We start from the raw sequence: 14,225 nt of genomic DNA, 5'->3' as shown, positions 1-14,225 counted from the left end.
TGATTGGTCCACATGTGCTAGCCGTTGCAACTCACTATTTTTAACATTCAAAGAAATGCAAAAAAAATCACAAATTTCATCTCCAATTTCTCTATGATACATCACAAATTTCTCATGAAGATGATGATTAGATCGAGCAGTTCGATTAGATTTATGTACTTTTTAATTATCATGTAATTTTAATTTAATTATCATGCACTTTGTAGTTTTTAATTCAATAAAAAATTATGTTGTGTGATTTCTGAACGTTGAATAAATCGCGTGAATTACTTAGTTCTGAAATAAAAAAACTGATATGGCTATAGAAGCTTGTGCACTGGAATATTAGGGGTGAGTGAAGTCGAGAGCTAACGTGGTAGGGGTAAGAGTGAGGTTGTGCACTCGAACCAGACCATGCGCTCTCGCGTGACTGTTGCAGTAAATTTTATCAGTTTTTTTATCGAATAATAATTGCCAACTCACCGCACTTGTATCGTTGACCAATACAAGTAAATTTTATGAAACCACGGCGGAGACAGTATATAAACGACACATCTTTTTTTTTTGGCGAAACGCATAGCTGATACAATGATAAGGGGACCTAAATAAAATTTCTAAGGAAAGAAATTAAGAAAGTGAAAAGGATCATCTAGCTGAATACACGTTTCAAGCAATGTAAACTCTCACTAATTTTCCAAAGCAGCAGCATGATCTCCCTGCAGCCATCGTGACTCCCCTGACCCTGAGCGTTCAGAGCCTTCGTCGCTGTCGTTGCAAGCGATGGTGCAGTGGATCACGACGCGGGCTCCGGACGACAGCCTGCACCAAGGGTTCAGAGCACAGCCCTCAATACGAGAACACCAAGGGTTCAGAGCACAGCCCTCAATACGAGAAGGATCGGACGAGACCGCCGCCTGGCTTAGTCCACTGCGCCAAGACGACGACAACGACGATGGGGCAAAAAAAAAAAAAGAAAGAAAGAAAGCATCGATCGAGTGCACATACCGAGCACTGACAGAGTTCACAGTACGTTTGAGGTAAAGAAAGGCCACGGGCGGGCGGCACTTAACTTTCCTCGACCCTGACGAGCCTCTCCTCCTTCCTGAGGGTTGATTTGGTGATCCGGGATCCCGGGAGGATCGGAGGGGATTGAGGGGGAAATTAGTTCATTTCCCCCTCAATCCCCTCCGATCCTCTCGGGATCCCCTTGTCACCAAATTAGCTCTGAAGGATTCCTCCGTCCCTGCAGCCACCGCGGACGCGACGACAGAGGCGTCGGCGGCGAACCTCCTGCTCCCGCCGTCGCCGGAGGCCGCGTCGCAGTCCTGCCGGCGGGCCGAGGAGTTCCGGCGGCAGTCCGATACGGGAGACTTGAGCGGGTCGCCCCTCGGGTGCAGGAAGGATGCCAGGATCATCGGCGTCCGCGGGAGGCACCTCGCGCGCGACGACGATCTGTCGTCTGTTTCACCCTCTTCACGTCTTGTGCAATCCAGAGCGTCGCTGGCCCTGCAGATTAGATCACGTTTATTAAGTTCCATAACAAGCAAAAGTGCAAAACCATGATCCAGTAGCAATGCAGCAGGTGAGTGGAACGGAACCCGCTGCCTTTTTTTAGCAGGCAGGCAGTGTTTTTTTTAAATGGTCCCGCCAGTAGAAACAGAATGACAGCTTGGATGGAATGGATACAGCTGACTGTTCATGAGGATGAACCAACAGGGGTCGCTTCTGTGTCTCGGTAGAGCAACAGGAGAATCTTGCCTGGCAGCCAGCAACGTGCTCCTGTCCTGTCCTGTACATCTGACAAGCGCGGCTCGTGCTGTGAGGATGACTGAATGAACTTCAGAAGTGGATGGGTGACTGCAGCGAGGCGACAGAGAAATCCACCCTCCGATGTGTATTTTCGCCGGTGACATCTTTTAACTCATCCAGTTTGCCGTGACCAGCCAGCCATGGCCTCAGTCTTAGAATACTCTTACGGGCCGTTTTGATAATTAGAACTGAATTGTTCAGGAGTTTGCTTCTAGTCTTGTAAGTCGTTTTGGTTTCTTGTAATTTCCTGTTAGTTCTACTCCTTCTAATATATTGGAGCGACAAGTCTTTTACCTCTCCCTTTCAAAAAAAAAGATAATTAGAACTGAATTTCATTCTAATAATAATAATTTAGGCATATAAGCTAATTTTGTTTTATGTAAAATATATTTATATATTATTATTAGCAAGATATGGTAAATATTTATGTGCTATATTTTTACTATAGATGAGTGAGACAAAGAATGTCATGTAAGTTACAGAGTAGAAACAAATTCTACTAATGCATAAAATCATTTCCACCCTCCACCCCATGAATTTGAGATAGACTTATATCTGAATTTTGGAAAGTGGTGGAATGTCAAATTCCAAACTAAATAAGTTATTTTATTGAGTGAATTCCAATTCCTCTAAAATGAAGAGATCCAAACGCCCCGTTAGGTCCCGTTTGTTTCCTTTCATTTTGAGAATTTGGAATCTTACTAATGGAATATGCTATTTTTTTAGAATGTGACATTCCATCACTTTCCAAAGTTATCATATAAGCGTATCTCAAATTCATGGGGTGAGAGATAAAAATTGATTCTATAGATTTACATGGTATTTTTCCGATGTATAACTTATAACACACTCTTATAACACACTCTTCTACTTGCTTCGTTATAACATAAATATAATATATAAATATTTCTCTCATATGATTTAGGATAATATACAAATATATTACATATATAAATATACGAACTTAATTAGTTTTGTATAAATTATAATTATTAAAATAGAATTCGATTCCAACGAAACAAACGGGGCCTTACCGATATCAAATACGATTCCAAGAAAGTAAACTATGAAACGGCCAAAACAGAGAGTTTGTTTTGTCATTTTGTTACTGTTGGAATATAATATAAGTGAATTATTCATCTCTTTCCATCAGCCTAAATTGTAAGGTTGTACTAGTTAGTGCATGCAATTTAATATGCTAGAGGTCACTACTTCAAATCCCCGTCTAAGATCGAAGAGAGGCTCGACGTGAGAGAGAGTATTGAAATATAATATAAGTAAATTATCTACGTCTTTCCATCAACTCAAACTTTTAGGTTTTAATTGATGCATACAACTTAGTAGTTCCACACCTCATTCACAACTCAACTCTCTCGCTACCAATTTGGGATCCTGCAGACAGACCTCAAATTCTCTCCGGGCTAGTTTGGTGGTCAGGGATCACGGGGAGATTGGAGGGGATTGATGAGGGAAATTAGTTTATTTCCCTCTCAATCCCCTCCAATCCCTCCGTGATACCATTGTCACCAAATCAACCCTCCAAGTAGGTAGATCCCCGTACTTTGCTAGTATTTTGTTTGATAGATAGAACATGCCAGCTGCGTGCTGGCATTATATGACACCCCGTACAGCGTTTCTGGTATCAACCTGGCTGTTAGCGTTAGGCAACAGCAAGAGCAATGGTCCTCTGCGTTCATAAATACTCTCCAGTACGTACGTGGCTCTTCCCCCAACTCTTAACTCCCTGATCCCAGCCTAAACCAACCCAACCAAATAGTAAAACATACTACTGAAAATATGCAACCAATAACAAATGTTAAGTTATTTAAGCACAAGATTAAGATAATAACAATTAACAGCAGAGCGCAGAGGCATACCTTTCTCTTTCTGCATTGTAGGAAGAAGACCGTTTGAGCGCCGAGTACCTCTCAGCCGTACCATCTCGTTGCGTCTTCGTCTCAACAAGGCTCCCACTGAAGTATTCCTTCTCCTCCATCCTCACTCCCACCAACCTGCTGGGGTTCTCTGACAGGTAGTCAAGCTCGCCCATCGCCATGGCGCGAGAAACAAACGGGGAGGGGAGCTTCATGCTTGGGAGCCTAGGCTTGTATGCCCGAACAGGTCCGGCGGCGTCTTCGTGGCCTTTCACCGAAAGCGAGCCGCAACTGATGAGCTGCACCAGCACGTTCGCCGGCTTCAGCTTCGGGCAGGCACTGAGCACGACGATATCCTCCTCCTCCTCCTCCTCCTCCTCCTCCTCCTCTTCCTCCTCCTCCTCAAGGATCCTGAAGCTGCTCGTCGCGTTGTCCGCTCGTATCAGCGACTCTAAGCTCGCGGACTTGCCACGGGTCGACGGTGTGCTCGGTGGAGTAGTAGACTGGTGCAGGAGTTCTTCCCTGGACACCCCTGGGAGGTCTGCTGACCTGCAAGGATGGCTCTGCCTCTGCCAGCACTCTGTGACTTCACGAACGACGGCGTCATGGTCTGTGCTCCTCAGACTCTTCTTGCGCAGCTCGGGTGTTCTGCGACCAAGATCATCGGTTTGAGTCGCAGCGTCCATGCAACCGGCGTGCTGCTTGTGAACTCTGAACTCCACTGGGCTCGCAGACCCGCTGGCTGGCGGCTGAGCCCTCTCGTTCCTCTGCTGGGGCTCCAGCTCCTGCTGCGGCATGGTCTCCAAGGAGCGATCCCGGCGCGGAGAGGTGGTGTCGTCGTCCTCGTCTTGTGGAGGCACACAAGGTGACCGCCGGGCCTTGGCTTCTCTAACTGTCACGCTACTGGGAGGGCAGGACGGGTGGGAATGGTCTCTTGGCAATGCCTGCCGTGCGCCCTCTTTCGGCCTGCTCTGTTGCTTCTGGCTGCCGTTACTGACAGTGACAGGGTAAAACGGACCTGAACGGCCAGAAAACACTGATCAGCGAGCAACCGACGCTGTCACGAACTGAGGGCAGGCATTGTGAGCACTGGAGTTTTCTATTCCAAGTTCATTTTTTAAAAAAAAACTTGCGAATTTAGAAGAAGAAAAGGCTCACCTGAAGAGGACTGGTCGACGAGCTCGGAGCCCTTGAGCACGTACTCGCCGTCGGTTGCCGGGACGACGAGGTCATCCTCCGCGAGGTCGTGCCACACGAACCCGTTCTTGTAGCTCCTGCAACCCTTCGACCGGCCGATCAACACGGGAACAAACAACCACCCAAAAAGTTCGCCAATAAAAATCACCTCAAGAAAACTGCCACGGAAACCGAGCAACGCTGTGCATTACCTCTTGCAGGACCACGAGTACATCGCCGCCATGCCCTTGCCGCGCACCACGTTGAGGTGGTTGATGACATCTGGAAACCCGCCGGCCGCCGCCCCATCAGGGAAAAAAACCCGTCGTCGTTAAACAAGCACTACTGGTAGAGAAGCTGGAGGTGCTCCGGCGAGGTCGCGTCGCATCCGCTTACCTCTGAGATAGAGCCGCTCCGGCGAGGCCAGCGGCACCTCGACGAAGTGCGGGTGCTCGAGGTGGCGGCTCCGGGTGAGGTAGTACACCACCGGCACCTTCCGCGACGCCGGCCTCTGGCGCTCGGGGCTCCGCAGCCGCCGTCCTCGGCTCTCCATTCTCGCCCACGCCCAGCTCCCGTCAGTTTCACGCTCCTCTTCGAAAGAAACTGAAGTCGCGTCGGATGCAGGAGAAGGGTAATTAAATAATAAACAAAACAGAAACTGAGACTGAGACCACTGCAGCGAAGCGAAGTGAGGGTACCTCGAGCTGCAAGTCCCGTGGAGCGTCGCGATTAGTGGGCTGGTGCCTCCAAAACCTGCATTCCCACGCGCACGAAGACGACACACCACACCACTCGCGCGCCGGCAATCAGAATTGAATTGGGACGACAAGGGAGTGGTCGGCCAAGATAGAATCGGCAGGCAGGTATAGGCACATGAGGGGACGGGACACAGGGGAACTGCTCCCAACCTTCCCTCTCGTATATTTTCTTGACGCGCTCTGGGTGTCCTACATACAAACAGAGGCCTCTCGGTTGGAGCTTTCCGGCCTGTGAGGGTGGGGCGGGAGGCGTGAGGAGGAGGATGAGAGCGTGCTGCGTGCCGTGCGTGGGAGGAGCACGAGAGGGAGCAAGCAGCGGGGCGGGGAGGACGTGATACTGTTATGTGCGACGAGACGAGCTCAAGACGGCATTGAATCGGGGGCGCGTAATGGCGGGCACGGGCCTGCAAAACGAGAGCTTTTTTCAGGCGAGCAGAAGCAGGGAAGGGATTCGAGGGAATGGGTTTTTTTTTTCCTTCTTCCGAGTGCGGCCCAGGGCCGAGCCCGATGCGGGAGGGATTCGCCGCCGTCCTCTCGACTGCGGCCGCAGCTGCGCCTGGTGAAGCGTCAGGTTAATGGCGGGGAAAAGGGAAAGGGGGTGTGGGACTAGTGGGAGCACGGAGCAGGCAGGGGCTCAAGGTCAAACCTCAAACGGCAGGGTGGCGTGGCGCAGGTCGGAGTGTCGGACAGGTGAATAAGCAGCCGGTACTGCTGGGACGGGGGAGTGACGACTGCCGAAGCAGGCGGTGGGAAGAGAAAAGCGGAGTGGACGGCGGTGGCGCCGGGCGGTTTTGATCAGGGGAGGAGGGAGGTGTACGAGGCGGAGCCGGTGGCATTGATTAGTGGAGATCGGAGACGGCTCGGCGGTGATCAGAGGGCAAGGCATCCAGGACGGGGCTCGAGACCACGGCTTGCAAAGTGCAGACACCGGCCGGGTTCATGGGCCACCCCGCGCGGTTGGCCTTGGCCCCTCGGGTGTTTCTCTCTCTCCTTTTCTTTTGCGTGTGGATCAAGGATTACAAAACCGACGGTTTTCGGCGGTAAACCGCTCGGTAAACCGAAACCGCCAGGGGGCGGTAACGGTTTTCCAGCGGTTTTTTTTTGAATTCAGTCCAAATTTAAAAAATTTGAAAAAATTTATAAAAAAATATATGATAAAAAACTACATGCTTTTCTGAGTAATTTGGTATAAAAGATATTTAAATTCAAATCAGTTTAGCCAACAAAAAAAATAGAAACATATATGGACCCGTTATGGACCCGTTAACCCGTTAACAAAAAAAATCTAAAAACTCATCTCCTCCGCGTCCTCCCCAGCTCCCTCACTTTCCCCATTCACTTACGCTCTCAGCCACACACCGACGCCGCCGCACACGCAAAAATCGCCGCCGCTGCGGCTTTTACCGGCGGCTAAGCGCGGTTAACCGCCGGCCAGGAGCGGTTTACCAGCGGTTTACCGCCCGCTTCGCCGCTACCCCCCATCGTCGCCGCAGATCCCCTCGCCGACGGGTTTCGTCGCAAAACCGGCGGTAAACCGCCCACGGGGAGAGGTAAATCGTGTTTTACCACCGGTAAACCGGTTGTGGTACCAAGATTTAGATATTTAGTGCCTAGATTTGGATTTTAAATGTTTAGGTTTTCAGATTTCATTCATATTTGCGTTAATAACTTAGTTAATAACATAGTTATTGTTAGATTCCGTTCATGGATTTTTTAGTTATAGTATATGTAACTCTGCTTTAGATATTTAGTGCCTAGCTCTGTTTTAGTTATAGTATATGTAACTCATAATATTATTTACTACTAATGTAAATATGATTTGGTATTGTTATTATAGATGTGTTGGCTTATGGTTTATGTATTAATTATGGTTTAGTTATTGTTTCAAGTTATATGATATTTTTGCCACATCTGTAGGAGACATGTCGGATGAAGATAGAGATAGAGAAAGAGATAGAGATAGAGTCTGGTTGCACGGAGAGAAGGTTGGCGCAGGTTTCAAATGCAAGTATTGTAGAGAAACAAAGAGCGGAGGGGGTGGTACCCGATTGAAGGAGCATCTCGCGCATAGAGGGAAGAATGTCAAAAAATGTCCCTCTGTTCCTCCAGACATAAAGGCATACTTCCAGCTTGACATAGATAAGACAAAGGAAAAAAAGAGTTCTAGGTTCAGGCAGCAGCTGAGGGCAGATGAGGCAGCACGAACCCATTTTGGGGACGATGAGTATGAGGATGAACTTAAAGCGGCTCTGCATCAGTCACGTGTGGAGCACGAATTTAGTCAGAGGGCTGGTGCAAGGTATGATAGGGGTGGTGGATCCTCCAGCCAGAGGGTACCTGAACGTGTTAGAGACTACAATCTTGCTCAAGCCTCTGGACTAAGGCAACAGAGGATAGATACTGGTCCCTGGACAAGTAAGGGAAGGAGCTCGAAAGAGATTCTTGGTAGGGCTTGGGCAAAGGCTTGTCATGCCATTGGCATCCCGGGTCGAAAGGTCGATAACCCATATTTTAGGGCCGCAATTATGGAGTCCCAAAAACAAGGTAACAAATAACACAATATATTTTGTTGTATTGGATCTATGTTGTTGACATAATCTTGTTGCCTTAAATGCAGGTGTGGGGGTCAAATTACCAACTGGTCGAGAGATTGATGGCAAGTATCTTGATGAAAATGTTAAGGAGTTTCAGAAGGAGATTGACAAATGGAAGATTGAGTGGAATGAGTTTGGTGCGACTCTAATGTGTGATTCATGGACTGGTCCTACACAAAAGAGCATCATTAACTTTTTGGTGTATTGCAATGGGATGATGTATTTTTTAAAGACTGTTGATGCAACTGGAGAGGTCCAGGACCATAAATTCATAATGCAGGTACGTATGTTGTACATACTCATAGTTGCTTCACCCTTTTTTTACTGGCCACTCATACATATGTTGATGTAGCAGGAGATCAAAAATGTCTTGAAGATTATTGAACCAGAGAATGTTGTCCAAATTGTAACAGATAATGGTTCCAACTTTAAGAAGGCTTGTAAGATGCTGAGCAGAGAAGCCATAGAGTACAAGCATATAGTATGGCAGCCATGTTTAGCACATACCATTAATCTGATGCTAAAGGACATTGGGAAGTGGGCACATCATGAAGCGATGATTCAAAGCGCACAAAGGATCTGTAGTTGGATGTACAACTCATCAAGTTTACACAGTATGATGAAGAAAGCCATCGGAGGTGAGTTAGTGAAATGGAATGCTACCAGATTTGGCACTAACTACATGTTCTTGGAAAGTTTCATGAGAAGGAAGGATAAGTTCATGGTATGGTTTATGTCACCAGAATTCAGGCACTCACGTTACTTCCTAACTGAAATGGGAAGATATGCTTTCGACAACATCACCAATGTTGAATGGTGGGAGAACATGCAATATGTTTTAGATGAAGTTGAACCTCTGTACGTGTTCCTAAGATTTGCTGATCAGGAGAAAAGTCCAACACTTGGTGAGGTGCTCATGCAATACACAAACACCAAACACACATATCAAAGTAAGTTTGAAAATGACAGCGCCCGCTACAAAATGATCATGGATGTGATTGATGCTAGAATGAACACTGTCATGACAGACACATATGTGCAACCAGCTTGTGCCTTGCATCCATATGTGAACTATGTCATGGGGACGACGAGCAATCTCATGACAGATCTTCGTAAGGGTGTTGAAAGGATGTTTGATTCAAATACTGCTGCAATGGCACTCCAAGAGTATGACTTCTTCAAGAGGAAGATTGGAGACTTCTCGAGTGATCTTGCAAGGAGAATGGCCGTTGACCGCGGGACTTCTCCTTCAAGTTGGTGGTCCATGTTTGGATCAGATACGCCAACACTTCAACGTGTTGCTAAGCGGCTGCTATCACAGTGTGTCTCGTCGAGTGGGTGTGAGCGCAACTGGAGTACTTTCGCATTCATCCACACAAAGCTCCGCAACAAACTCGGCTACTTGAAATTGCATGAGCTTGTGTTTGTTAACTACAACCTTCGTCTTCGCATCCAACGAGCAACTGGTACACCAGAGCCTAGTGAGTTTGATCCTGCCTTGGCCTTCATGGATCTATCATTACATAGGCATAATGAAGCCATTAGAGATTGGATGGAAAGAGGAAGATCCAATGCACCTCCAACATTGGATGAAGACTCACCTATCAGTGACACTCCTCTTCCTAGCATGCTTTTTACATCGCTTGTACGTGAACAAGGAGGCACAGAGGAAGTGCAAGAATGGGCCGATGAAACAATTGGTGACACCCACCTTGGTAAGCGGAAGACAAGACTTGGTCCATCAGATAGGAAAGGAAAAAGGGTCAAAATCACCGATCAAATCGAAGAGGAAGACGAGGATGAAGACAGTGATGATAACACAACCGACCCTAGTGCTGGTGATGATGGCAGCCATGGTGATGCTGGATTATATGGTGGAGGGAGTGGTGCAGGAGGGAGTGGTATGGGAGGGAGTGGTGCAGGAGATTGGAGGTCCACTGGAGGAAGTCGGTTCACCCATTCCACACAAGATTCTTACCATGATGCACCTCATTCACAGCGGGAGACAATAAGTGGTCGACGTCGTTCGGTTTCATTTCCTGTCCAAGATGGAATCCGTAGCTCAAGTAGCTCTGGTTCTTCTAACTATCCGACTGGACAAGACCCAGGCTATAACCCTTATGCATGGCAATGGCAACCGAGTCAAGGAACCTATGGACCCCCTCCACCATCAGGCGAAGCACCACCATCGATCATGTATGGGTATGGAAACTATGGACCTCCACCACCACCATATTCAAATTTATCAAATATGTATCCACCAGGACCACAATATGGGTATGGACAAGTTCCTGCTGCACCGGTATGTTCTTTTGCTTTGTGGATAAGTATTTATTTGTCGTTCTTGTTTCCTCACTAATGTATCTCATATCTTTTGTATAGGCCTATCACTATCAGTATGACGGATTGGATCAATATCACGACCCTTCCAACATGCCTGAGTACTATCACTATGACTCGAGCTGAACATGTGAGTATTGTGAAATAAGTCGACCTATGTGTCGTTGCCTCGTTGGAGAGGTGTAAAAGAACTTGTATTTGAGTATTGCGAAGTTCGCTGGATGTTTATTGCATGAGAACTAGAGTTTGTGGTTGCATATGTATGTTGTATGTTATTTTGATGAACTCATGTTGTGTGGATCAATTAATATTTACTGTACAATGTGAATTGAGCAAACTACAAATAAACCCTGCCAAAATTTTCATTTTTTCTGCTAAAAACGGTAAAAACCAGTTTATTTCACGATTAACCGCCGGTTTCTACCGGTTTTTCGCCGGTTTTTCGCCGATAAACCAATTCAAATTCAAACTGATTTGGTTTGGTCAAACCGGTCGGTTTTTACCGGTTTCTACCGGTTTACCGGCGGTAAACCGTTACCGGTGGGGGGCGGTTTTTACCTCCCCACCGGTTTTGTAAACCGTGGTGTGGATACGTCGACTGACTGGTTGGTTGTTGTTAGAGATGGTAATGAGCCTGATCTCCGTTTCCAGCCGGAAATTACTCTGTTATATCTAGTTTGGAAACACTTTTTTCTATTTTCTTAATAAAAATAAACTAATTTTCTTTAAAAAATAGAGAGTTGCCAAAATATCCATTAGGGAGCGGGGATGGGGAAGTTTCTTTCGCCACGAGAATGTAAATGGGGGGAATTATTTTTCCGATGGGTAAACAGGGATGAAGAAGCATTTCTCATCATCAATCCTCCGCGGAGATTCATTAAACCAGTATATGTGTCGGGGACCATAATTAGGGGTACCCTCAAGACTCCTAATTCTCAGCTGGTAACCCCATCAGCATAAAGCTGCTAAGGCTTGATGGGTGCGATTAAGTCAGGGATCAGTCCATTCGAGCGACTCGATCACGCCTCGCCCGAGCCTAGCCTCGGACAAGGCAGCCGACCCCGGAGGATTTCCGTCTCGCCCGAGGCCCCCCTCCAACGGCGGACATATTTCCGGCTCGCCCGAGGCCCTGCCTTCGCTAAGAAGCAACCCTGACTAAATCGCCGCACCGACCGACCAAGTCGCAGGAGCATTTAATGCAAAGGTGACCTGACACCTTTGTCCTGACGCGCGCCCCCCGGCAGAGCCGAAGTGACCGCCGTCACTTCACCGCTCCACTGACCGGCCTGACAGAAGGACAGCGCCGCCTGCGCCACTCCGACCGCAGTGCCACTTGACAGAGTGAGACTGACAGGCAGTCAGGCCCTGCCAAAGGCACCATAGGAAGCTCCGCCCGACCCAGGGCTCGGACTCGGGCTAAGTCCCGGAAGACGGCGAACTCCGCTCCGCCCGACCCAGGGCTCGGACTCGGGCTAAGTCCCGGAAGACGGCAAACTCCGCTCCGCCCGACCCAGGGCTCGGCCTCGGGCTAAGTCCCGGAAGACGACGAACTCCGCTTCGCCCGACCCTAGGGCTCGGACTCGAGCTCAGCCCAGAAGACGACGAACTCCGCTTCGCCCGACCCCAGGGCTCGGACTCCGCCCTGGCCTCTGCCGAACGACCTCCGCCTCGCCCGACCCAGGGGCTCGGACTTAGCCTCGGCCATGGAAGACAGACTTGACCTCGGCTTCGGAGGAGCCTCCACGTCGCCCAACCTAGGGCGCAGGCCAGCCACGTCAACAGGAAGCGCCATCATCACCCTACCCCGAGCTGACTCGGGCCACAGAGAACAAGACCGGTGTCCCATCTGGCTAGCTCCGCCAGATAGGCAATGATGGCGCCCCGCATGCTCTGTGACGACGACGACTCTCAGCTCTCTTACGGAAGCAGGAGGACGTCAGCAAGGACTCAACCGCTCCGACAGCTGTCCCTCCGCCAGGCTCCGTCGCTCCTCCGACGGCCACGACATCACACCAGGTGGGTGCCAAAATCTCTCCGGCTGCCACATCGGCATGTACTTAGGGCGCTAGCTCTCCCCCGCTAGACACGTAGCACTCTGCTACACCCCCATTGTACACCTGGATCCTCTCCTTACGCCTATAAAAGGAAGGACCAGGGCCCTCTTAGAGAAGATTGGCCGCGCGGGGACGAGGACGAGACAGGCGCTCTCTTGGGGCCGCTCGCTTCCCTCTCCCGCGTGGACGCTTGTAACCCCCTACTGCAAGCGCACCCGACCTGGGCGCGGGACGAACACGAAGGCCGCGGGATTCCCACCTCTCTCACGCCGGTCTCCAGCCGCCTCGCTCCTTTCCCCCCTTCGCGCTCGCCCCCACGCTCGACCAATCTGGGCTGGGGCACGCGGCGACACTCACTCGTCGGCCCGAGGGACCCCCCGGTCTCGAAACGCCGACAGTTGGCGCGCCAGGTAGGGGCCTGCTGCGTGTTGACGAACAGCTTCCCGTCAAGCTCCAGATGGGCAGTCTCCAGCAACCTCTCCAACCCGGGACGGTGCTCCGTTTTGGGAGTCTTGAGTTCATGTCCTTCGACGGCAGCTACGACATGATACTCCTTCCACCGCCGCGCGACAACGACAATGGCGGCCGACAGCCCGCCCGCCGGCGGCGGAATCGACGACGTCTTCCCCGCGTGGTGGAAGAACAACATTCGAGCTCGCCCCGTCCTCTCCCCCGCCAACGGAGGAGGAGGCGGGGCAACCAAGGCCAAGCGGGAGGCCGCGCCTCGTCGGCTGTCGAGCGAATCGACGTCCCTAGCGCCCCAACGGGGGGCGCGTCGGGCGTCGACCTCGCGTTTGAGACGAAGGCGAGCGCCGTCTCCCCGCAACACGCCAATCCCGAGCAAGCGGACGACGCCAGCACGCTCGCGGAAGGCTTGCTGGGCGTCACCCTCGTACCTGAGATGACGGTGCAGTCAGTCCCCGACGTGACTTCATCGCCGTTCGTCGACCAAAAGGTACCGATCGATTCCCATCCTACGTCATTTAGATTCAGCCTCAACCCGCCTAGCGACCTTGCTTTGGCGGGCACTCTCGTAGAGGCGAGTTCAAACCCTCTGGGGTTTCGCACGCGGTCGCCTTGGGACCGGCTGACGGACGTCTCGACCTATGGGCCCTCCGGGTCCGAGGAAGACGACGACCCCAGCATCTGTTGGGATTTCTCTGGACTTGGCAACCCTAGTGCCATGCGGGACTTCATGACCGCATGTGACTACTGCCTCTCCGACTGTTCCGACGGTAGCCGCAGCCTCGACGACGAGGACTGCGGCCCAAGCCGCGAATGTTTCCACGTCGATCTAGGGGGGTCCCTCCGAAGGCAATCATCTCGGCATGCCGGAGGACGGTGATCTCCCTAGGCCGGTGCCCCGCGCTGACATCCCGCGGGAGCTAGCTGTGGTCCCCGTTCCGGCGGGGGGTCATGACCCATAGCTCGAGCAAGTCCGCGGGGCGCAGGCCAGGCTCGACGAGGGAGCAGGAGCGCTTGAGCCGATCCGCCGGGACGTCGGGCAGGCATGGGCGGGCCAACCCCCGGCCGGAGAAATACGTCACCTGCCCCAGGGTCTCCAGCTCCGCGTCGCCAACGACGTCAGGGTCAGGCCGCCACCCGCATCCAGTGGGGTCAGTCAGAACCTGGCTGCAGCAG

The 14,225-nt window shown here is 50.6% G+C and overlaps 2 protein-coding genes and 1 pseudogene across 3 annotated transcripts; 1 reads left to right on the top strand and 2 right to left on the bottom strand.

The window, feature by feature from the left end:
* Positions 1-511: 511 nt before the first annotated feature.
* Positions 512-1,128, bottom strand: LOC103625978 (protein UPSTREAM OF FLC pseudogene; annotated as a pseudogene). Its single transcript, NR_164104.1, has 2 exons — positions 985-1,128; positions 512-798 (listed from the first exon to the last, which is right to left on the bottom strand). The product of NR_164104.1 is annotated as a protein UPSTREAM OF FLC pseudogene (transcript).
* Positions 1,129-1,209: 81 nt separating this feature from the next.
* Positions 1,210-6,542, bottom strand: LOC103628016 (uncharacterized). Its single transcript, XM_035958950.1, has 6 exons — positions 5,537-6,542; positions 5,235-5,441; positions 5,051-5,120; positions 4,821-4,936; positions 3,666-4,680; positions 1,210-2,088 (listed from the first exon to the last, which is right to left on the bottom strand). Exons 2-6 carry the CDS (start codon positions 5,389-5,391, stop codon positions 2,079-2,081), a joined length of 1,368 nt encoding a protein of 455 aa, XP_035814843.1. The 5' UTR covers positions 5,392-5,441; positions 5,537-6,542; the 3' UTR covers positions 1,210-2,078.
* Positions 6,543-7,105: 563 nt separating this feature from the next.
* On the top strand, positions 7,106-10,968 carry LOC109939428 (uncharacterized). Its single transcript, XM_020537613.1, has one exon. It carries the CDS (start codon positions 8,636-8,638, stop codon positions 10,547-10,549), a length of 1,914 nt encoding a protein of 637 aa, XP_020393202.1. The 5' UTR covers positions 7,106-8,635; the 3' UTR covers positions 10,550-10,968.
* Positions 10,969-14,225: the final 3,257 nt, after the last annotated feature.

This window comes from Zea mays, chromosome 5, assembly GCF_902167145.1.
Source record: "Zea mays cultivar B73 chromosome 5, Zm-B73-REFERENCE-NAM-5.0, whole genome shotgun sequence".
In the NCBI taxonomy this organism is placed as follows: Eukaryota; Viridiplantae; Streptophyta; class Magnoliopsida; order Poales; family Poaceae; genus Zea; species Zea mays.
This window is presented reverse-complemented; position numbering and strand designations above follow the sequence as displayed.